This window comes from Nilaparvata lugens, chromosome 13 (assembly GCF_014356525.2).
Source record: "Nilaparvata lugens isolate BPH chromosome 13, ASM1435652v1, whole genome shotgun sequence".
Lineage (NCBI taxonomy): Eukaryota > Metazoa > Arthropoda > Insecta > Hemiptera > Delphacidae > Nilaparvata > Nilaparvata lugens.
In genome coordinates this window covers 12502005-12527076 of record NC_052516.1, presented here as the reverse complement: position 1 = coordinate 12527076, position 25072 = coordinate 12502005, and the positions used below count along the sequence as shown (strand labels likewise).

The 25072-nt window shown below is 35.2% G+C and overlaps 1 protein-coding gene across 1 annotated transcript in view; it reads left to right on the top strand.

The window, feature by feature from the left end:
* Positions 1–14568: 14568 nt before the first annotated feature.
* The window catches only part of LOC111059010 (protocadherin-like wing polarity protein stan), an 84649-nt gene continuing 74145 nt past the window's right edge, over positions 14569–25072 (top strand). Inside the window, 3 exon segments of the mRNA XM_039439842.1 lie at positions 14569–15601; positions 16762–16843; positions 21193–21517. Coding sequence (XP_039295776.1) covers positions 15220–15601; positions 16762–16843; positions 21193–21517 — 789 coding nt within the window. The 5' untranslated portion in view covers positions 14569–15219.

The following is a 25072-nucleotide window of genomic DNA, read 5'->3' as shown; positions in this document are numbered from 1 at the left end:
TTATACTGAGAAGACAGGTGTTTTTCCACTTCACAACTTTTTACTTTCCTTGCCCTATTACCATAGGTAAGGAAAGTATTGCTTTCCGAAAAAAATTAAGGTACCCCAATTTCTAAATTTCTATACGTTTCAACGTCCCCTGAGTCCGAAAAAGTGGTTTTTGGGTATTGGTCTGTATGTATGTGTGTGTGTGTGTGTGTGTGTGTGTGTGTGTGTGTGTGTGTGTGTGTGGTGTGTGTGTGTGTGTGTGTGTGTGTGGTGTGTGTGTGTGTGTGTTGTGTGTGTGTGTGTGTGAGAGAGAGTGTATGTGCGTCTGTGTACACGATATCTCATCTCCCAATTAACGGAATGACTTGAAATTTGGAACTTAAGGTCCTTTCACTATAAGGATCCGACACGAACAATTTCGATCTGATGCAATTCAAAATGGCGGCTAAAATGGCGAAAATGTTGTCAAAAACAGGGTTTTTCGTGATTTTCTCGGAAACGGCTCCAACGATTTTGATCAAATTCATACCTAAAAAAGTCATCGATAAGCTCTATCAACTGCCACAAGTCCCATATCTGTAAAAATTTCAGGAGCTCCGCCTCATCAATGCAGATAGATTCCCAATTATCAGGCTTCAGATACAATTGAAACGAAAAAAATCAAGTGGAGTAGATTTAGCATGAAAATCTCTACAATTAATGTTCAGTAACATTTTCACCTAAAATTGAAAATAAGCTTTAAATTCGAGAAAATGTGATTATTCAATTGCAAATAATTATTGTTGATTCTATTAAATCATTCACTATGGAGAGATAGCAGACCTCATGTGTGTTTCCAGCGTTATTGTCCTGTCACCAGCTGGCTCAAATCTTTGAATAGTTAGATTTGAGATGCGCGGGAACACTAGCGTCAGATGATCAATTTTCATAACGGCAAGGAAAGTTGTGTGAGTGCGCCACACCAGATTTTTGGCAAAGGTTTTGATGATAACATCTTCCATGATGTAATAGGTACTATACTGAGGTCTACGTTATAATGGCAGTGTTTGATTAGCAATGGTATTGCTATTCTTGTCTATCATTCAACAAAGCGGATAGCGCTATCTCTCTCTCGCTCTGTTGCCAAATCGTCTTCTAACAATGTAGGATTGATAAATAATTAACAAAATATCTCATGTTAATTATTGAAATTAATTGACCGAACGAAGTGAGGTCTAAGATTGAAGTCGACGGTTGGCATTTCTCTTAATGTTTAAATGTTTATATGTTGCGCATTTACGGCGAAACGCGGTAATAGATTTTCATGAAATTTGACAGGTATGGTCCTTCTTAAATTGCGCGTCGACGTATATACAAGGTTTTTGGAAATTTTGCATTTCAAGGAAAATATAAAAGAAAAAAGGAGCCTGCTTCATACGTCAATATTAGAGTGAAAATCATACTATAGAATTATTCATCACTAGCCGGGGCTCCGCCCCCTGGACCCCCGACTGGATAGTCCAGGAATGAGATCAGCAGGCTCGCTTCGCTCGCCTGCATTTTTCATCTGAGCATTTTTATCATATGTTAGGACGATCCAGTCGGGGGTCCAGACTAAACGTCTGGCTAAACGGATATGGCGAGCGAAGCAAGCCTGACGGCTAGTAATATAATATTCCCAGGATTGAAGTAGCAGTGCCCAATCAATTTTTCCGCAATAAATGCATTTAAATCTTCAACTTGGTGCCAACCTAACAAAGTCAACTCAACTTAATGCCAACCTGACAAAATTATTAATTTAGTTGCCAGTTAACAACAGTTTCGAAGAGGTACTCTATCTAGATTATAGTTCTATAGTAACATATGATATGAAAATTTCAATTATAATTAAGAGATTGGGAGAAGAAGAATATACATGCTAAAAGACGAACTTTAAACCCTTAAAAATAACCCTTAGAGTTAAAATATTGCCAAAAGATTTCTTAGTGCGCCTCTAAAGGGCCAACTGAACATACCTACCAAATTTGAACGTTTTTGGTCCGGTAGATTTTTAGTTCTGCGAGTGAGTGAGTGAGTGAGTGAGTGAGTCAGTCAGTCAGTGAGTGAGTGCCATTTCGCTTTTATATATATAGATAAATCAGCAGTCGAGTTGACTTTAAAATTGCATGCAATATCTCCATGTAACTTGGTAAAAAATTAGCAGCTGTGTAGACTATAAATTGCATGCCTCATTGCATGCCTCTTTGAATGCAATTTTTATGCACTATTAAATAGGATGCAGAGAACTTATAACAGCTCGTCTGGGCGCCTAGATGTCTTCTGGTTTTCCCGCGCTAAATTCCGGAAAGCGTTATATATAATAATTAAATCTTGTGTGAGCATGATCTGATCAAATAAATAGTTAGTGTATCAGTGTGGATGGTTTGGGACGTCGTTATAACTGCGCGAGGTCTACTGTTCACAGACCTACTAGTTATACACTGTTGAAAAACGATCTGCCAAAGTTGCATAGATATAAAAGGATAGCGCTATCTGCTTTGTCGAATGATAGACAAGGATAGCAACACAAATATTAATCAAACACTGTAATTATAACGTGGACCTCACTATAGTAGTCAAGTACTGGATTTTTCCACACCAGAAAAACACCAATGTTTTTTATACAGATAGTAGCAAGGAGTGATTAGAAGAGACTGACTATAAACCACCCTCCTCCATCAATACAAACCATACAGGGTTGGAAACTTCTCTCATCCATCAGCTATTCTCTCACCCCAGTCATTATTTTTCATTCAGATTCCTCCTCCTCCTCCTCATCCTCCTCCTCCTCCTCCTCCTCCTCCTCACACACATGTCCCTGCTCTCACATGTATGAGGGGAAACCCTATAACATTCCCCAGCCCTTACAAACTCCCCTAGGGTACTATCTGCCCAAAGGGTCTCTCATATTCCACCCTTACAAAATACTATAGTGCGGTCCACGTTATAACGGCAGTATTTGATTAACATTGGTGTTGCTATCCTTGTCTATCATTCCACAAAGCATAGAGCGCTATCTCTTTCTAGCTATGCAACGTTGCCAGATCATCTCTCAACAGTGTATAAATATAATTAATTAACAAAATATTTCATCTTAATTATGGAAATTCATTATAAAATCATTGAAAAATATCATTTATCGCTTGATTAAATATAATTTATCCTTCCCCAGCTCCGCAACGTTGCCAGATAATCTTTTAACAGTGTCGAAATATAATTAGTTAATTAATCATATACATGGAAACTAATCATTGTAATATATGAGACATATATTGAGACATATATGAGACATATATTGAGACATATATTGAGACATTATATGAGACATATAATATTTTTTTGAAGAATAAAATGTAATTGATTATCTCAAACAAGAATGAACAGTTAATATTACATCAGATATACCGGTATAAGCTATCCTCTATAGAAGACAGTGGCAACGCTGTTCTCTATCTTTCTCCACTGCCATAATAACGTGGACCTCACTATAGTTAAGTGTGATTGTATATGAGGGCATCAAGGCATCTCATATATTATTACATTGGATGCTGTAATATAATCATACATGACAGCATGAATCTATATATATACTGAAAATACATGTCTAGAATATAATCCTATGTTCAAATATCTACATATATTTATTATGTATAGTTATAGGTATAATGTTGTTGTGTTGGAGGCTTCTAGACTATAAATAATATACATGACTTTCTAGTTACATTTCGTGATTCAATGTACATATGTATATGGTGGAGGGTGGGATTATGGTACTGAAACAATCTACATGTAAGAAGACATAGTAAACATGTAATCACCCCTCGATTTCAGTTTAGTACTTAGATGATTGTTTTGTTGGGGAGTGAATTGTTTATTGCAAGGTCACTGAGAAGTTTCTAGAACACTATGGCCTGGGTGCACAACAGCAGGTTAACTTTTAACCGTGATCAATTTCACGAGAACTAATCAGAGAAGGTGTTTTTGAAAAGACGGCTTCTCTGATTGGTTCTAGTAAAATTAATAACGGTTAAAATTTAACCGGCTGTTGTGGAACCGGCACTATCTCTGTAGTGATATTCTTTTCAAACTAACAGCGTTCCTTATAGATAACACCAGAGAAAACTCCTATAATTATTAATTATTTATTATTATTAATTATAGCTATTATTAATTCTGTGATAACACTAATGCTTAAATTAATTAAATTAATTTCGAAATTTTGAGGAGAATCACAGAATCATACTTTAGTAGTTCAGTGCAAGTATGAATGAGACTTTAGTGGAATTCATGTTAGAAAGTCGATTCATGGATTTCATGAAAAATGCAAATCTCCCAGATTTGGTTGATATTGGGGCTATGGATAGAGGGTGACCTAACAAGTGTTGTGCTATAATATGAGACGTTTCGCTACAACAGGGTGAGTTATTCACTCAAACATAGAATCTTACCTCCACTCTCAGATCAGAGAAATCACTCATCTTCAAATGCTTATAACTCAAGAATTGGAGTGAATTTCGCCAATGTGAAGACATATTATTATTCCTCTCGTCAACTACTATCATTCCTGAGGGATTGAGCGATTTCAATTTTTGAACATTTTCATGGATTTCGTGAAAAATGCAAATCTTCCAGATCATTTCAACGAAACCCATTATTCAGAAATTCAGTATAGGTTCCAATTACACTTCATAGAAATACAAAATCTAGAATTTAGTAGAGATTAATACTAAAACATCCACCTCTTGACCTTCAATACTGTCATTAAAGTATGGGAATCAATTACTCTTCATAGGAATACAATATTCTAATTCAGAATCTAGAGTTCAGCTGAGGCAATTAAACATTGACCTCGTGACCTTCAATTCTGTTATCAACAGCCTGGATCGCCCATCATTATTCTAGAAGCAAGCAAGTCACGCCCTCCATTATAATGCTGGTCCAATAATTCTCATGCATGAGACGGTTTTTAACGCGATTCTTGCATGATTGTGGCGTGAAGGGTTAAAAACCCTATAGACTGGGGTTCACTAGAGACCGTCAGGATTGGTTGAATGGAAACATAGACGTTATTCCTTCAAGGACTGCTGACGGTGTGATAGTGTGAACGTTAAAATCTCGACTCAAAATAAAAAAGGATATAAAAAAACGAGGACCTCACTATAGCTCTGATTTTGTAAGCTCTAGATGACCATGAGAAAGAAAAAAAGAAACTATAATTCCAAGTCTGCTTTGTTTAAATGTTATACAGGTAGGTTTTAAGAAATAGACCTACACATGAGAATATATCCACTACAATATAATTGACCGAAACGAAGCTGACGTCTTGGTTTCGACTCGATAGGCTTTAAAGAAATTTATCTCTTTTCTGTACAGGGCTACTTGTAATACGGTATAAATATAAAGAAAAATGAAAATCTCAGTACCATTTTTGAAATATTTTATCACAACATAAGAATCTTCCAGCAGTATTTATTTATTTACTTCATATCACTTGAAAATGGCATCAATGTCCGAAACATGTTGTGATAAAATATTTCAAAAAGGGTACTGCGATTTCTATTTTTCTTTATATTTAAAGAAATTGTTTAAGAAGTCTTAAGAAATTGATTGTTTTTGAACAGATATTGTGCTATTTCACCATGATGAAAAGATGAGACACAGATGTGTCTCATTTATTCATTTTTGTTTGTTTGTTTGTTTATATCGCAGTTATTGTCCGATTTGGATAAAATTTGGTTTACAAGTTGTTTGAAACAAGGTGCGTCGACGTATATATAGGCTAAGGTTTATTTTATTTTGCATTTTAAGGATGATACAAAAGGAAAAGGAGTCTCCTTCGAAGACTCTCTACTTTTGGTAGAGAGTTAGTAGGGAGGATATTTTTAATATTCTTTCCGAAGAATGGACATTGATGTGTCCAAAGCTCCGCCAATTTATGTAGATGCATAACAATATAATTATCTACAGTTATTACAGATTGCTTTTTTCATATCATATACAGTTCAATATTTATTTTCTTAGTCTATATTATGTAAATTCATCTATAATTTTGCTGTATTGTAAGCTATTGTATAAAAGTGTATAAGCCAGTATATATTGTAATCTTCATAAATAAAGTACTCAATCAATCGAACGCCAATATTACCGTAACAATCAGACTATAGAGTTATTCATCATAAATCGGCTGTTGAGTGGATTATAAACTTGCATGCAATGACGCATGCAAATATATCAATGTAATTAAGTAAAAAATCAGCTGTTGTGTGGACTACTAGTAGCTCTGTGGTCAGTAGACCTCACGCAGTTTTCTCATCCACAAGAATGTGGTGTCACCTGTTCACCGGCTTTTCAAGACATCTGTGTAATGCCTGCAATGAATAATCCACTTGTCAGCTGATTGATTATGAATAATTCTATATATTGAGGTCCACGTTATAATGACAGTATTTGGTGTTGCTATCCTTGTCTATTATTCGACAAAGCAGGTAGTACTATCCTTTTCTTGCTCCACAACAATGCCAAATCTGTTTTTGACAATGTAAAAAGATAATTAAATCAAGGCAGAGAATCGGCAACGCTGTTCTCCCATCTTAATCCACTGTCATTATAACGTGGATATCACTATTAATAGTCTGATTAATCCTTTCTTCAGAGTAGATATTGATATCGGAGTATGGAAGAATTCCTTTTCCTTTCATATTATCCTTAAAATGCTAAACTTCAAAATACATCGACGCGCAGTTGAAAAAGGAATATTCCTGCCAAATCTCACAGAATTCTATGAACGCGTTTGGTCGTAAATGCGTTACATACATACAGACAAAAGAAAATCCGAGTTGAAACATAGACCTCACTGCGTTCGGTCAACTAGTTGCATGCAAATGACGCATGCAATTGATAACTGAAAGTAACATAGTATTGTCTCTAGACCTTCCTCTGCTTTCAATTCGGGCTGACCTGTTGCCAGTATGTCTTGAAGAAGATTAGATTTTAATGTTAGCATTCTTGATACACCAACCCCAACAGCCATTAGTCGTTTTCACACCTCCTCTATGGACAGAAGAGGCTGTGGTTTATAACTGCGCGAGGTCTACTGTTCACAGAACTACTATAGTATATAGATAGCCACTGAGAAGGAAAATCCCATTTACTTTGTGAAATAGCTACTCAACTATAGTATATATAGTTCTTGAGTAGTATAAATAGGTATAGTAACCAGTTATTTCTATACAGAACAGTCCAGTGATATTCACTCCACAGTTTAACACAGTCAGTATTCCTCATAATAATAGCATCAGATCTCCCCATTCAATTAAGGCTGACATTATAAAATGAAACACACTAAGGGTCATTTAAATTCCCACGATTTAATCGCTTTATCCTGTCTGAGAAGATTCTATTCTATGATAGTCTACTAGTACAAAAAAGACTACCTACTTCTTCAAGTTCACACACACACAACTTGCGTTCTGAATTCCAACTTTTTGTTTGGGGGAACTTATAGAAAACTTTCTGCTGAGTTTATTAAAACTGTTTTTTAATAATTGGTTGCTGTATAGTTTTTGTGGCTTCCTTACCAGACTTAATTAGGTGGATTCTGGCTCGTCAACTATCTAAACTCGGGAGGGAAATAGTTTTGGATTCTTTAACGATTCATACAATAAGTTTATCATCAAAATGTTAGAATAGATTAGATTGAGTACTTTATTTATGTAGATTACAATATACACTGGCTTATACATTATATACAATAGCTTACAATACAGCAAAACTATAGATGAATTTACATAATATAGACTAAGAATAATTATTGAACTGTATATGATATGAAAAAGCAGTTTGTAACATAATAACTATAGATAATAATCATATTGTTATGCATCTACATAATTGGCGGAGCTTTGGACATATCAATGTCCATTCTTCGGAAGAATATAAAAATATCCTCCCAAAGAATGGACATTGATATGTCCAAAGCTCCGCCAATTTATGTAGAGAAGTTAGGGGAGAAAAAAGAGGTAACCTTGTGCTATTCCTCTCCCAAATTTAGATAAGGTTACACATAGTTCGAAATAGGTTGTCTCAATCAATCAATCATCTTTATTCAAATACACATAAACATGTACAAGAATGCGTCAGTTAAAAAAATCTTAACAATATAACATGTCAGTCATAACAAATATATATACATCATAGATGGTTTTCCAGAAACTGGTCTTGTAGTTTATACTTCAAAAAATGTTCAGTCCTTAATGATTTTCACAAAGTAGATTTTTAAATTTAGATGCTTCAAAACCAAACATAGCAGATTAATTGTGTTTTTTCTCTCCCAATCATTGTTCAGATTTTGTGCATGTTTGAATGAAATAAAAACATTCTGAAAAACCCTGAGAGCATGGAATTTGTAGTTTAGGTCTGAAAGATTAAAGTGAAAATATACGCTTTACTAGGCCGACTTAAAAGTCTTCAATTTCAGTCTACAACTTAACTTTACTACCTACTAGATCCATAGGCCTAGTGAGGTCCACGTTATAATGACAATCTTTGATTTTTTGATTAACATTGGTGTTGCTATCCTTGTCTATCATCCTTGTATCATCTTTGTATCATCTTCCTATAGTGACTGACGTCCACGTTATAATGACAGTCTTTGATTAACATTGGTGTTGCTATCCTTGTCTATCATTCAACAAAGCAGAGAGCGCTATCTCTTTCTAGCTACGCGACATTGCCAGATCATAAGACTGGTTGGTAGTATATAAGACTTTAGCTTAGAGGAAAGATAGCATAAGAAGATATCCCATGGTATAGGTCGTTCATGATCCAAATTTCAAGCCGATTTTTGTTAACTCAAGCTGATTACTGTCGACTACTGTCTACTGTTACCGTTTCGAGAGTGTAAGAACGGCACAGTATGAGAGACTACCAGTGTCACATAGCTTCACGAAAAATAACAATACTAGTAGTTCTGTGAACAGTAGACCTCACGCAGTATTCTCATCCAAGAACCTGATTGAAACTATAGACCTTATGGAAATACAGCAATAGACTGGCTTCTCCACACATCTGTGTAATCACTTGTCAGCTAATTATGATGAGTAATTCTATAGTCTGATTTTTACTCTAATATTGGCGTATGAAGGAGGCCCCTTTTTCCTTTTATATTATCCTTGAAATGCAAAATTTCCAAAAACCTTGTTTATACGTCGACGCGCAATTAAAAAAGGAACATACATGTCAAATTTCATGAAAATCTATTACCGCGTTTCGCCGTAAATGCGCAACATATAAACATTTAAACATTAAAACGTTCAAACATTCAAACATTCAAACATTCAAACATTCAAACATTCAAACATTCAAACATTCAAACATTTAAACATTAAGAGAAATGACAAACCGTCGACTTGAATCTTAGACCTCACTTCGCTCGGTCAACTAGGACTATCAGCTTGAGTATAACTATACTACGACTATGAGTGAAATTTGGAACAAAATCGCCTAATACAATGAGATATCCTCTTGTGCTAAATTTTCTCTATGACTCTAGCTTACAGAGCATCAGACTCAATACAAATATGATTTTAGTTTTCGAGCTTTAAAATAACTAACTGTCCAAGTCAATAACCATAGCGGAATTTCATAAAACTTGCAGTGAATTTATGGAAAATGAAACAAAAACGTTTTTATTGTCATCAGAGAAAACTTATACGATTGTTAAATACTATTAAAACTTCCTTACAAGATTGTTTTGTTTTCTTTGTTTTTGTTGAAAAACTTCATGATAAAATCCCAGGTTGTGGATGCTTCGCTCTGGGAGGTTTAAACTTTTAATTAGGAGTCTCCTGTCTCAGTTAAAGTTTTCTGTTCACTCTTCCACTTTTTCTGTTATTTTTTTCTTGGGGGAACTCCGATGAACCGAAAGAGCTTTGAACCTTCTCTTCAGGTAATTTCAGTGTCAGGTGAAGGTCTAAATTGCTCTTATCGAAAGGAATCCCCAAGATACACTAGAAGTACCGTTGCCTCACGAAATGATACAGAGGGTTACCACAATAGTGGTACTGTTAGATACAGTTCATTGTGTCGCAGCATTGGCTGAATACGCAGCTTGGTGTTGTTTGTAAGAAAACCTGACAGCTTGAAGTGAAAAGAAGTATGGAATGTTGATTGCAGAAGCAGAAGGATGATAGAGTTTGGAACATGATGTACCTATGTTAATAATAATTCCTTTTCCTTTTTCCTTCGTCCTGGTACCCCCAGTAGAAGGGAGTTTATTATAGAAAATATAACAAACAAAAATGAAAAATATACTTATAAAAAGAAATCTTACAAACAAAACAAATGAACAATAATAAAAAAAGCAAGAATGACAGAAGATAAGACAAATTCCTTTTCAGTGGAAAATTTCAAAAATTATAAACCAGACGAAATATAAATTCTCCAAAACCTTCTAAAGAAGGTTTGACTGGAGGAGTCAAGTTTTACATTATATTAAAAAACCCATAGAAATAGTACATTGATATAATCAATCAGTGGATAATAATAATAATAATATTGTGTGACCTGGCTGGCTCAAGTCTGGTGTCAGAGTTTTCAGGTCGCAACTGATCAATTTCAGGGCCTCTGACATGACCTAACGACTGCTTTTTAGGCAGTCGGGACCGACGACTTAACGTGTCCATCTGAAACACGGGAATGGCCCGAGATAAATATCTTGCCCGGGCCGGGATTTGAACCCGGGCCTCTGAATCATAAAGCCAGCATCTGATCCACTCGACTAAGGCCTCTCCTGTACCTATGTTATAGGCCTATCTTAGAGAAAAGATAGCATAAGAAGATATCTCATGGTATAGTTAGTTTATATGTTCCGATTTCAAGTCAATTCTTTGTTAAATCAGGTCGATTACTGTCAACTACTGTCTATTATTTTATAATAATAAAATTATATTATTCTTCAATGTTGTTTTCCATCACGAGCTGCTTATTATTAAGCTCCACCAAGAAGATGGCGGAACTGCCGAAAGATCTCGTTGTACAGTGAGTGATTAATTCATTTATTGTAAAATATCTGACTGCTAGTCGTTTTTTCTAAAAGCAAAAAGTGATTATATTATTATTATCCGGTTTCGCCGGGGGAGTGTATAAGAACGGCACAGTATGAGAGACTACCAGCGTCACATAGCTTCGCGAAAAATAAAAATCTGGTGTGGCGCACTCACACAACTTTCCTTGCCGTTATGAAAATTTATCACCTGACGCTAGTGTTCCCGCGCATCTCAAGTCTACTATTTTAAGATCTCAGCCAGCTGGTGACAGGACAATAAGGCTGGAGACACACGAAGTTTGCCATCTCTTCATAGTGAATGATTCAATAGAATCAACAGTTGCCAACACTTTGTATTTGAAATAATAACATTTTCTCGAATTCCGAGCTTATTTTCAAATTTGATCGCTCATAAAAACTTTAAAGACGTCAAACAGAGGAACAAATTATACGAGTCTTATAGGAAATTTCTTCCTCTTTTTAATCATATCATTATAATTAGATTTTGGCTGATGGTTTTCTAGTTATTTAACGTTCTAATGACGGTAAGTATGCCTATTTCATAAATATAGAAAGTTCTATAGATCTTGAAAACTAAGTTTCATTTCAGATTCTCAATTATCAGACTTCAGATACAACTTAAACAAAAAATTTCAAGTGGAAAAGATTGAGCATGAGAATCTCAACAATTAATGTTCAGTAACATTTTCACCTAAAATTAAAAAATAAGCTCGAAATTCGAGAAAATGTGATTATCCAATTGCAAACTGTTGGCAACTGTTGATTCTATTAAATGATTCACTACGAAGAGATTGCAGAGCTCGTGTGTCTCCAGCGTTATTGCCCTGTCAGCAGCTAGCTCAAATCTTTGAATAGTAGACTTGAGATGCGCGGGAACACTAGCGTCAGGTGATCAATTTTCATAACGGCAAGGAAAGTTGTGTGAGTGCGCCACACCAGATTTTTGAAATAGGATATTAAATTTATGATTGAAAATTGATTTCATTTTCCTTTTTCAGAAACGAAATGCTTTATAGATTGATCAAGCCACATAAGAAAATTTCACTGGTCATGTTTTGTTGCAAATTCCATAAAGAATCCATGGTCTTTGGCTGTCACACCTTTCGCGGTACACTCTGTATAGTCTGTTCCGGGATTAAAATCCTGTATGGACCCCCTGAATTTTTAAAAATGAAATGGCAGAGATTCATTGAAAAGCTGGGCTTCTCTCGTCTAGAGTTAAGACGTAAAGATACCGATATTGGTACAACTAACTGTGTAATAAATTCGTATTTCGAGTGAAGTTGAAAAACTTCTATAAAACATATCCCTTATTACAGTCACTTTATAAACTTAGTTACTCTATATCTTTGATAATATAGTAACTGTATCCCTTATTACCCTCTTATATCTATTATATTATGGCTTATGTACGGAATAGGAAATTCACGAATGACTCATCATCACGTCTCAACTACTCAACTGATTAACTTGAAATTTCGCTTATAGATTCTTTATTCACCGAGGGTGGTTATAGACCTATTTTGAATCCTTCAAGATTTCGGTTTGTCAAGACCCTTGTAGAGCAAGATAAACCTTCCAATCTTCAATAAAAAACTATTACGGTACCATACTTGACACACGTTCAGGATAGAGGACATCTTTGACTGTTTCCTTGTGAGCATCCTCTCTATATCTTGACAGGACTCCAGTCTCCTTCCAGCCCTCCAGTCCATCATTTCTCCGAACTCTGACTCTGACCAGTGAAGGGAAGAATTCAACATGGCTACCAGATCAATAACTGGTGCATGTGATATGAACTGTGCTTTACATTATCCCCGTTTTTATACTAATTATCATAGTAATTGATGTGTGTGATTAGTGTTAATGCTTTAATTAGATTACAATTAAATGTGGTAATCAATTTTTAACAAGTGTGGAGATGATAAACCTGTGATGATCCAGTGTGTGTGAATGTTTACATCTGCCGAGACAGGTTATAAAAACAAGTGTTTCTAGGGGTTTTAGTGAGATTATGAGTGGTTCAACACAAAAATGGTGAAGAATTTAGTTGTGTCATCTAGTTTAAACTTATTTTACAACGTTTCTTCATGGTGTGACCTACTGCAACATCAAAACTATCTCGAAATAATTACCTAAAACCAGAGTTAAGACGTAAAGATACCGGTATAGGTACAACAATTTATGTGATAAATTCGTATTTAATGTGAAGTTGGAAGCCTTTCTTCTATAAGAGTTTTCACGCGGTTATAAATTTCTATGAAACATACCCCTTATTACAGTCACTATATAAACTTAGTTACTCTATTTCTATCTATCTTATTATATTTGATAATATAGTAACTGTAGGTATCCCTTATTATCATTTACCGAGGATGATTATAGGCCTATTTCTAGTCTATAATATAATAAAGGAAAGAATTGGCTTATATACGTACGGGATAGAAAATTCACGAATGACGCATCATCACGTCTGAACTATATACTGGACTGATCTACTTGAAATTTTCCTTATAGATTCTTATTTCACCGAGGGTGGTTATAGGCCTATTTCTAGTCTATAATATAATAAAGGAAAGAACTAGCTTATATACGTACGGGATAGGAAATTCACGAATGACGCATCATCACGTCTGAACTATATACGGTACTGGACTGATTTAATTGAAATTTCGCATATAGATTCTTAATTCACCGAGGGTGGTTATAGGCCTATTTCTAGTCTATATAATAAAGGAGAGAAGTGGCTTATACACGTACGGGGGATAGGAAATTCACGGATGACTCATCATCACGTCTGAACCATATACTGGACTGATTTAATTGAATTTTTGCACATAGATTTATAATTTACCAAGGGTGGTTATAGGCCTATTTCTAGTCTATAATAATGGTAAAGTAAAGAACTGGCTTATACACATACGGGATAGGAAGTTCACGAATGACGCATCATCACGTCTCAACTACTCAACTCATTAACTTGAATTTTCCATATAGATTCTTCATTCACCGAGGATGATTATAGGCCTATTTCTAGTCTATAATATGATAAATGAAAGAGCTGGCTGGGAAATCACGTACGGGATAGAAAATTCACGAATGACGCATCATCACGTCTCAACTACTCAACTTAAAATTAACTTGAAATTTCGCATATAGATTCTTTATTCAACGAGGGTGGTTATAGGCCTATTTCTAGTCTATAATATGATAAATGAAAGAGCTGGCTGGGAAATCACGTACGGGATGGGAAATTCACGAATGACGCATCATCACATCTGAAACTACTCAACTGATTAACTTGAAATTTCGCATAGATTTCGCATATAGATTCTTCATTCACCGAGGGTGGTTATAGACCTATTTCAAATTCTTCAAGATTTCAGTTTGTCAAGTTTTTAATTAGACCCTTCTAGAGCAAGGTAAACCATCCAATCTTCAATAAAAAACTACTACGGTACCATACTTGACACACGTTCAGGATAGAGGACATCTTTGACTGTTTCCTTGTGAGCATCCTCTCTATATCTTCGACAGGACTCCAGTCTCCTTCCAGCCCTCCAGTCCACCATTTCTCCGAACTCTGACCAGTGAAGGGAAGAATTCAACATGGCTACCAGATCAATAACTGGTGCATGTGATACGAACTGTGCTTTACATTATCCCCGTTTTTATACTAATTATCATAGTAATTGATGTGTGTGATTAGTGTTAATGCTTCAATTAGATTACAATTAACTGCGGTAATCAGTTTTTAACTAGTGTGGTGATGATAAACCTGTGATGATCCAGTGTGTGTGAATGTTTACATCTGCCGAGACAGGTTATAAAAACAAGTGTTTTTGGGGTTTTTACTGAGATTATGAGTGGTTCAACACAAAAATGGTGAAGAATTTGGTTGTGTCATCTAGTTTAAACTTATTTTACAACGTTTCTTCATGGTGTGACCTACTGCAACATCAAAACTATCTCGAAATAATTACCTAAAACCAGATTTATCGTGCAATGACCCCATACTTGGAACCAATTTCAATGGACATCGATATTTTTCAATACAGTCGAAGGTATTTTCATAAAAGCAACCTATGTGATCGTTAGATTGTGTCATTTAATTATTAAAACAAGTGTTCATATAATTTTTAGATATAATGTGCTCAATACCTAGGTTCCTTTTAGTTGTTTTGGGTGTAAATATTGTGTTCATATCGTATTGTACAGCCTATTTATTAGTTTTAACGGATAATGATCGACCGGGAAAAGTTATTTTTAACGCGTCCACAACGGAAAGTAGTAAAGTTCCGAGGGTGTATTCGTTGAATACTGAAAAAAGTTTTACGGCGGTGAAAAAATTGTTTGAAGTTGGCCCAACTAGTGGAGTGGTTACTTTGAGGAAAAAATTGCAGTGTGACGGTGTCAAATATCCAAATTTATTTACAATTTACGTGGATTCTCTGTCAAATGCTACACTGGATTACATCTCTTTTCCTCTGAGGATACTAATTCATGGATGCGAGGATTTGAATTTTGATGGTGAGTTTGTAATGAACAATATTGTTTTCTAAAATTATAGTGAGGTCCACGTTATACCCCGGCAGATGAGAAACAAAATGAGGAGAGAGCAATAGAAATACTCACACTGAACGCGTGCACTCGCTGATTCGCTGACTCGCTCGTTCAGTGAGTTAAGTCAGTGTGAGCAGCTACAGGCTGCAGTCAAGTCATAATGAGATCTATGATTCTCTCCAGATTTTTTCTCGGCTCCTGAATGATCTGAAGTGCTCTTGCACATACACGCATCCAATGCGATCATAACCTTATCGTAGTTAGGCCTACTTGTCTCTGTCATTTTGTCTCTACCTTTTGGTAGAGAGTTAGTGGGAAGGATATTCTTTCCGAAGAATGGACATTGATATGTCCTAAGCTCCGCCAATTTATGTAGATGCATAACAATATTATCTTTAGTTATTACAAATTGCTTTTTTCGTATCATATACAGTTCAATAATTATTTTCTTAGTCTATATAATGTTATTCATCTATAATTTTGCTGTATTGTAAGCTATTTTATATAAGTGTATAAGCCAGTATATTTTGTAATCTACATAAATAAAGTACTCAATCAATCAATCAATCATCCTTGATTCAAAACCCTTAAGTCATTTTCAATTTATAGGTCTCATTACAGAAGGGCGAGAACACCCTTAGGTCTCGTGATTGACTTTACAAGAACCAATAGAAGGCGTTTTTGAAAAACGGCTTCTCTGATTGGTTCACGTGGAATTAACCACGATTAAAATTTAACCGGCTATCGTGCAACTAGGCCTAAATCGTTAATAGCTAGTTAATAATTAGCTTTCATTAATGAACATTTCATCGTGAACAATCATTTTATGAGCATGTAATATTCTTTATTGATTGATACAATAAGTACATCATTAAAAATGATAGGGAGAGAAAAAATAAGGTGTCCTTTTGCTATTCCTCTCCCAAATTTAGATAGGTTACACACAGTCCAAAATAGGTTAAGTCTTTGTTCGAATAATTTACGATTAATTATTACGTTATTACAATAATTATTGTCATTTTATTACTGTTCTGTAATTGAGATGCCAGTACGCTGGAGGCTGGAAAAAATAGGTGGTTATCCGGTTTTTTTTAGATTAATAGGTAACTTAATTTTTTTTATTCCAGGTGAACCAAACCAGATAAAATTGTCAGAAGCAATAAAATGGCCGAGCGAGACTATTGCCACCTTCTCAGTACCTGTGCCAGAGTGAGTAGAGAAATTTATTTAATTCGAAATTAAAATGATAATTTTATAATTTTTTAAAGGTTGTTGGTTTTTTGAATTCATTTTGAATTCATATTTTCTGTCCCCTAGTGAAGGTGATTGTAGTCACTACCTCCGTAAACAAAGCTGTAGTGCATTCGTGTGACGTCAGCACAGGTAGGGCTCCTACACCAGTAAAAATTCGTTGGTTTCAGCTGATGAAATGAAATGAAAATACTCTTTATTAGGCGGAGTTAATCTATATCTGCTAATGTTTTTATTGGTGTAGGAGCCCTACCTGCGCTGACGTCACACGAATGCACTAAGGCTTTGTTTTCGGAGCTAGTGTTGTAGTCAGTGAGTATGGAATATAATTACATTCTATACTCACTGGGGCCCGTTTCACAAAGGTACAAGTAGGTTACAAGTCTTGTTGCCAACCATGGTTTTGGAGAACAGCTGATTACTAGCGTTTCTACAAGTTTACAAGTGATTTGCTTGTTACGAACAAGTGTTTCACAAAGATTTTCATTGTAGCCAACAATTTTTGTCAAAATTACTTGTTCGTAACTATGGAATTTCTACCGAGGTGGAAAGCTATGTAAAGGATTTACAAGTGATCATTAAAATGATTTTAAATATTCAATAAATATTTCTAATAATCAAAAATGCCCTATATCCCTCTAAAATTCATTATTTTGGAAATATAGCCTATGCATCAGGAAATTAAATTTAATAAATTTCCAAAATAGTTATTAATGTGTTATACCTCATAGGTTATGTGTACTATAGTATATATACACAGTATATATAGTATACATTATATATAGTACATCTACTATATATATACAGAGTACATATAGTGTGTAGGTTACAAATTCAGCAATAAATGAAGTAGACTGTACAAAAAACATTATATTGCTTTCAAATATTTTCAAAGTAATTATTGAAAAGTACAAGTAACCTTTATAAAGGATGAAAAAAGGAAATCATCATGAAAATAGGTTATGTTTACTATTGAAGTACTTGTAGACTTGTAAAATTGTAAACTTGTAGATCATAAATTTTTGTGAAACGTGAGTACTTGTAAACTTGTAACTACAAGTACTTGTTCGTAACCATGGTTGGTAACAATACTTGTACCTTTGTGAAATAGGCCCCTGGTTGTAGTACGCTTTGCCTCCGTGACTTTGAAACGGCATATAGGCAAGAAATGGTTCGCGGGGTGATATTCCTACATTTAAAAAAACATACGCTCCAGAGTAGCTAGATCCCTAGATGGAGGAAGCTCCCTACAGATGTTCGATGTTTTTGAACGGGTAGTATTGTAGTTTAGTAGCTCTCCGCCGATAGGCAAAGCTACAGGACCTGGATCCTAAACGTTCTAAAGAAACGTGTACCTATTTACGTTATAAAGTCAGTTATAGATAATAAGATATCAGTTGTAATGATAGTTGATAGGACGACATACTAGTAGCAAATTTTCTGCTACCGTCTTCATTATAGCTGTGATAGTATAGTACATAGCTATGTTTCAAGTGATCATTAAAATGATTTTAAATATTCAATAAATATTTCTAATAATCAAAAATGCCCTATATCCCTCTAAATTCATTATTTTGGAATATAGCCTATGCATCAGGAAATTAAATTTAATAAATTTCCAAAATAGTTATTAATGTGTTATACCTCATAGGTTATGTGTACTATAGTATATATACACAGTATATATAGTATACATTATATATAGTACATCTACTATATATATACAGAGTACATATAGTGTGTAGGTTACAAATTCAGCAATAAATGAAGTAGACTGTACAAAAAACATTATATTGCTTTCAAATATTTTCAAAGTAATTATTGAAAAGTACAAGTAACCTTTATAAAGGATGAAAAAAGGAAATCATCATGAAAATAGGTTATGTTTACTATTGAAGTACTTGTAGACTTGTAAAATTGTAAACTTGTAGATCATAAATTTTTGTGAAACGTGAGTACTTGTAAACTTGTAACTACAAGTACTTGTTCGTAACCATGGTTGGTAACAATACTTGTACCTTTGTGAAATAGGCCCCTGGTTGTAGTACGCTTTGCCTCCGTGACTTTGAAACGGCATATAGGCAAGAAATGGTTCGCGGGGTGATATTCCTACATTTAAAAAAACATACGCTCCAGAGTAGCTAGATCCCTAGATGGAGGAAGCTCCCTACAGATGTTCGATGTTTTTGAACGGGTAGTATTGTAGTTTAGTAGCTCTCCGCCGATAGGCAAAGCTACAGGACCTGGATCCTAAACGTTCTAAAGAAACGTGTACCTATTTACGTTATAAAGTCAGTTATAGATAATAAGATATCAGTTGTAATGATAGTTGATAGGACGACATACTAGTAGCAAATTTTCTGCTACCGTCTTCATTATAGCTGTGATAGTATAGTACATAGCTATGTTTCAAGTCATCTAATTTCAAACCTTGTTAACGACTTTTTCACAATTTTGTAACCCGTTTTTTCGAAATTTCAGCTACTAATCAGGAGTCCTTCCAATCTCTGAAGTGTCAAAATGAACTATTCAGACAATTTTTATCGTTTTTGCCTCTTATGACTGACTATTTTCACTCCTTGTTAACGACTTTAATTCACAATTTGGTAACCTCTATTTTCGAAATTTCAGCTACGAATCAGGAGTCCTCCCAATCTCTGAAGTGTCAAAATGAACTATTCAAAAATTTTTCATTGATTTTGCCACTTTTGACTATTTTCACTTCTTGTTAATGACTTTCATCACAATTTAGTAACCTCTTTTTCCAAAAAATTCAGTTACGAATCAGGAGCCCTGCCAATCTCTGAAGTGTTGAAATGAACTATTGCCATTTCTGACTATTTTTACATCTTGTTAATGACTTTTTTGAAATTTTGTAACCTCTTTTTTCGAAATTTTATCGTTATCATTCGATCAGAAGTGGCAATTCTGATCATTTTTACTTCTTGTTAACGATTTTTTTTTCACAAATTATCAACCTCCATTTTCGAAATTTCAGCTACAAATCAGGAGCCCTCCCAATTCAGCCTATTTTCACACCTTGTTAACGACATTTTTCACAATTTTGTAACCTCTAATTTAGAAATTTCAGCTACGAATCAGGAGTCCTCCCTATCTGTGAAGTGTCAAAATGAACTATTCTAACAATATTTTCATCGTTTTTGCCACTTCTGATTATTTTCACACCTAGTTAACGACTTTATTTCACAATTTGGTAACCTCCATTTTCGAAATTTCAGCTACGAATCAGGAGTCCTCCCAATCTCTGAAGTGTCAAAATGAACTATTCAAACAATTTTTATCGTTTTTTCCACTTATGATTATTTTCACTCCTTGTTAACGACTTTCATCACAATTTTGTAATCTCTTTTTTCAAAAATTGCAGTTACCGTACGAATCAGGAGTCCTCCCAATCTCTGAAGTGTTGAAATGAACTATTGCCATTTCTGACTATTTTTACACCTTGTTGACTTTTTTGAAATTTTGAAACCTGTATTTTCGAAATTTTATCGTTTTTGCCACTTCTGATCTTTTTCACTCCTTGTTAACGATTTTTTTTTCACAAATTATCATCATATCATCATATCATCATATCATAATTTCTTTATTCTTTAATATCAACCTCTATTTTCAAAATTTCAGCTACGAATCATGCGCCCTACCAATCCCGCACATTTTCACACCTTGTTAGCGACTTTTTTCACAATTCTGTAACTTCTTTTTTCGAAATTTCAGCTACTTATCAGGTGAAACAATCCTCCCTATCTCTGAAGTGTTGAAACGAACTATTCAAACTATTTTTATTGATTTTGCCATTTCTGACTATTTTTACACGTTAACGACTTTTTTTACAATTTTTCAACCTCCATTTTCGAAATTTCAGCTACAAATTTGGAGCCCTCTCAATTCAGCCTATTTTCACACCTTGTTAACGACATTTTTCACAATTTTGTAACCTCTTTTTCAAAATTTCAGCTATGAATCAGGAGCCCTCCCAATCTCTGAAGTGTTGAAATGAACTATTCAAACTTTTTTATCTTTTTTGCCACTACTGACCATTTTCACTCTTTGTTAACGACTTTTTTTGTTGCTATTTTGTAACCTCTATTTTCGAAATTTCAGCTATGAATCAGGCGCCTCCCAATTCCGCCTATTTTAACGCTATATTAACGACTTTTTTTCAAAATTTTGTAACCTCTATTTCGAAATTTCAGTTACGAATTAGGAGCCCTTCCAATCCCGTCTATTTTCACACCTTGTTAACGACTTTTTTCCCAATTTTTTAACCTTTATTCTCGAAATTTCAGCTACGAATCAGGAGCCCTACCAATCCCACCCAAGGACATCTGTCTACGACGAAGTCAGCTGATCGTGAACGTGCCAGCGACTCTGATCGCGTCCAGTGTAACAGCGGCCGCATCACAGACAGACAAACAAACAGCGCAGTGTGTGATCACCTCGCTGGACACATGGGACGCACGACTGGCGGTCGAGTCGCGTGCGGGCGACTTGGTCGCGCGACAGGACACGTGTGTCTCGGCCGAGCCGCCGTCCAGTGTGACTCTGGTCGCTGAGTACCGATGTGAACCGCCCTTACCACACCTCGTCTCTCCTATGCAGCATTATATCAAGGTAAGGCCTCTCTACATTCATCTGGGTTGATTAATTAGCCCTGTCAATAAAGACATTAATGTCAACAAAGATAATGTATGTAGATTAAATCAAGGTAAGGCCTTAAACTACATTAATCTGGGTTGATTAATTAGCCCTGTCAATAAAGACATTAATGTCAACAAAGATAATGTATGTAGATTAAATCAAGGTAAGGCCTTGAACTACATTAATCTGGATAGATTAATTAGCCCTGTCAATAAAGACATTAATGCGCAACAAATTATAGTCCGTACAAAATAACTTTCGACTTGGTGGGACATGCGCAGCAGAGAAAGGTAGTGATACAGCGGGAGGGATACAGAGGCGCTAATGTACCGTTCTGAACCGGCCAGCGTTTATTTATTTATTTATTAGGTTAGCACAAACAATACAAAATTCAAATTCAAATTCAAATTTTATTCAATCCAATTCACAATATTTACAAATTATGAGAAAAAATAATACAGCTTAACAATATTAGAGTAATAAGTTAATATTTTATAAAGTACATAAAAGTCTAATTTATTAAACAATAACATCAGACAAGAATTCGAACATGCTAAACCAGGACTAATTTGTGAATTTGGATAGAAAAATACTGCTTGCTGAGAGTACAAAACTCTACGTCTGCGAGCAGGAATGAATATCTGATAATTTATGAATCTATAGAGAAGTAGAAAAATATAAAAAGAAGAAAGAAAGAAAAATTAGCAACCAATCACTCACACATTCACACTAACCATGCTCACTCTCCAATTCCAGCTCATTTAGCCAATGCATAGCCACCATTAACAGAGTATTTTAACTAAGAAACCACATTGAATAAGGTCTCTAGATAGTCAGGCATAAGACCTCTAAGCCATCCAAGAACTTTTGTTTTAAAAACAAGTCGATTTTGTGTTCTCTTAATTTCAAGAGGAATATTGTTGAAAAACTTAGGGCCGAGAAATACAAACGATTTCTGGAAACAAGTGGTATACGATTTAGGAAGTCTTAGTAAATCAGATGTCACTCTCCTAGTTTGATAACTGGGAACATCCCTGAACAACGCATGACCACAGTTTCCAGACATAACATAAAACATATACAATACTTTGAAAACATAGATATATCTGAGAGGCAAGCATCTGAGACTCTGAAAGATAGGAAAAGAATGTTCATATCTACCCTCCTTCTTGATGGCACGAACTATGGATTTTTGTCTAGTTATTAAGGGCTTCAAGTGACTAATGTAAGTGGAGCCCCAACAATTTATACCGTAGCTGATTTTTGAATCGACAAGTGCAAAATATAGCTGCCTCAGGACACTCATAGGGAGAAATTTATTCAAAAAGTAGAACTTCCTCAGCATTAACAGCAGATGGCTTTTTATATTAGTAATATGATGAGACCAAGTGAGCTCAGTTTACAATGATCAGTAAAGAAAAAACAGGCTATTGCCCACGACTTTTTCAATTTCCTAATTTAGTTTCAAATTGTCCAAATATTATACATAGGTTAAGTTATGTCCATTTCAATTTTCTGAACCAAATCACAATCAGAGAATATCAGCGTTCTCCAACTTCTAGCGACTGTTCATGTGCTCATGCTACACATGCGAAGTTTTCCTGTCTGAAAGCAGTCAGACGACTGACAAATTGGCAACTGTGCTTCCACCTATGACTCTATTAATCACTGTGATTGGCTGATCTCCTCCACTTCTCTGCGCCGCGTATTCCTCCAAGTCAGAAGTTATTTTTTACAGAGTATAATTGGTAAGGTGGGCAAAGTACAAACAGTTTTTACTTTCCTTGCCCTATCACCATAGGTAAGGAAAGCATTGCTTTCCGAAAAAATTAAGGTACCCCAATTTCTAAATTTCTATACGTTTCAAGGTCCCCTGAGTCCAAAAAAGTGGGTTTTGGGTATTGGTCTGTATGTGTGTGTGTATATGAGTGTATGTGCGTCTGTGTACACGATATCTCATCTCCCAATAAACGGAATGACTTGAAATTTGGAACTTAAGATCCTTACAATATGAGGATCCGACACGATCAATTTCGATCAAATGCAATTCAATATGGCGGCTAAAATGGAGAAAATGTTGTCAAAAACAATGTTTTTCACGATTTTCTCGAAAACGGCTCCAACGATTTTGATCAAATTTATATCTAAAATAGTCACTGATAAGCTCTATCAACTGCCACAAGTCCCATATCTGTAAAAATTTCAGGAGCTCCGCCCCATCTATGCAAAGTTTGATTTTAGATTCCCAATTATCAGGCTTCAGATACAATTTAAACAAAAAATTTCCGAGTGGAGAAGATTGAGCATGAAAATCTCCACAAATTAATGTTCAGTAACATTTCCACCTAAAATTGGAAATAAGCTCGAAATTCGAGAAAATGTGATTATCCAATAATTGCAAGCTGTTGGCAACTGTTGATTCTATTAAATGATTCACTATGAAGAGATAGTAGACCTCGTGTGTCTCCAGCGTTATTGTCCTGTCACCAGCTGGCTCAGAACTTTGTTTAAAAGTAGACTTGATTTGCGCGGGAACACTAGCGTCAGGTGATCAATTTCCATAACGGCTAGGAATGTCGTGTGAGTGCGCCACACCAGTTTTTTGTTTCATGAGTCGATTCATCTACTTAGCAAAAAAAAAAAAAATAAAAAATAAAAATTGGGTCTCAAACCCGCAACCTTTGATTCATGAGTCATGCTTGCTACCAATCACGCTACAGAGTCACTTTGAGAAACCTCTGTTTGGTTGGGCTTTTATTGCTGCGAGAACTTATAATATAAAAATTTGATAAATTTGTTTCAATTCTCATATAACAATAGATTTTTCAATAGCAATTAGAATAAGCCTAAATTCATTCTTGATAAATTCAGAATCTACATGTCAATTTTATTAGTTTATTAGTGATGATGCGTCAATCGTGTATTTTCTATCCCGACCGTGTGATGTACGAGTATATGCCAACTCCTTCCTTGATAATATTCAAATTCAAATCATTTATTTGCAATTTCATTCGTTTACAATATTATTTACAACATGTAAAGAATTTCTGCATCGTCACAATTCTACATATATTCAATGACTAGCCGGCAGGCTCGCTTTGCTCGCCATATCCGTCTAGCCAGGAGGCTCCGCCCCCTGGACCCCCGACTGGATCGTCCAAGAATAAGATCAGCAGGCTCGCTTCGCTCGCCTGCATTTTCCATTTGAGCATTTTTATCATATGTTAGGACAATCCAGTCGGGGATCCAGACTAAACGTCTGGCTAAACGGATATGGCGAGCCAAGCGAGCCTGACGGCTAGTAATATAATATTCCCAGGATTGAAGTAGCAGTGCCCAATCAATTTTTCCGCGATAAATGCATTTAAATCTTCAACTTGGTGCCAACCTAACAAAGTCAACTCAACTTAATCCCAACCTGACAAAATTATTAATTTAGTTGCCAGTTAAAAACTGTTTCAAAGAGGTACTCTATCTAGATTATAGTTCTATAGTAACATATGATATGGAAATTTCAATTATAATTAA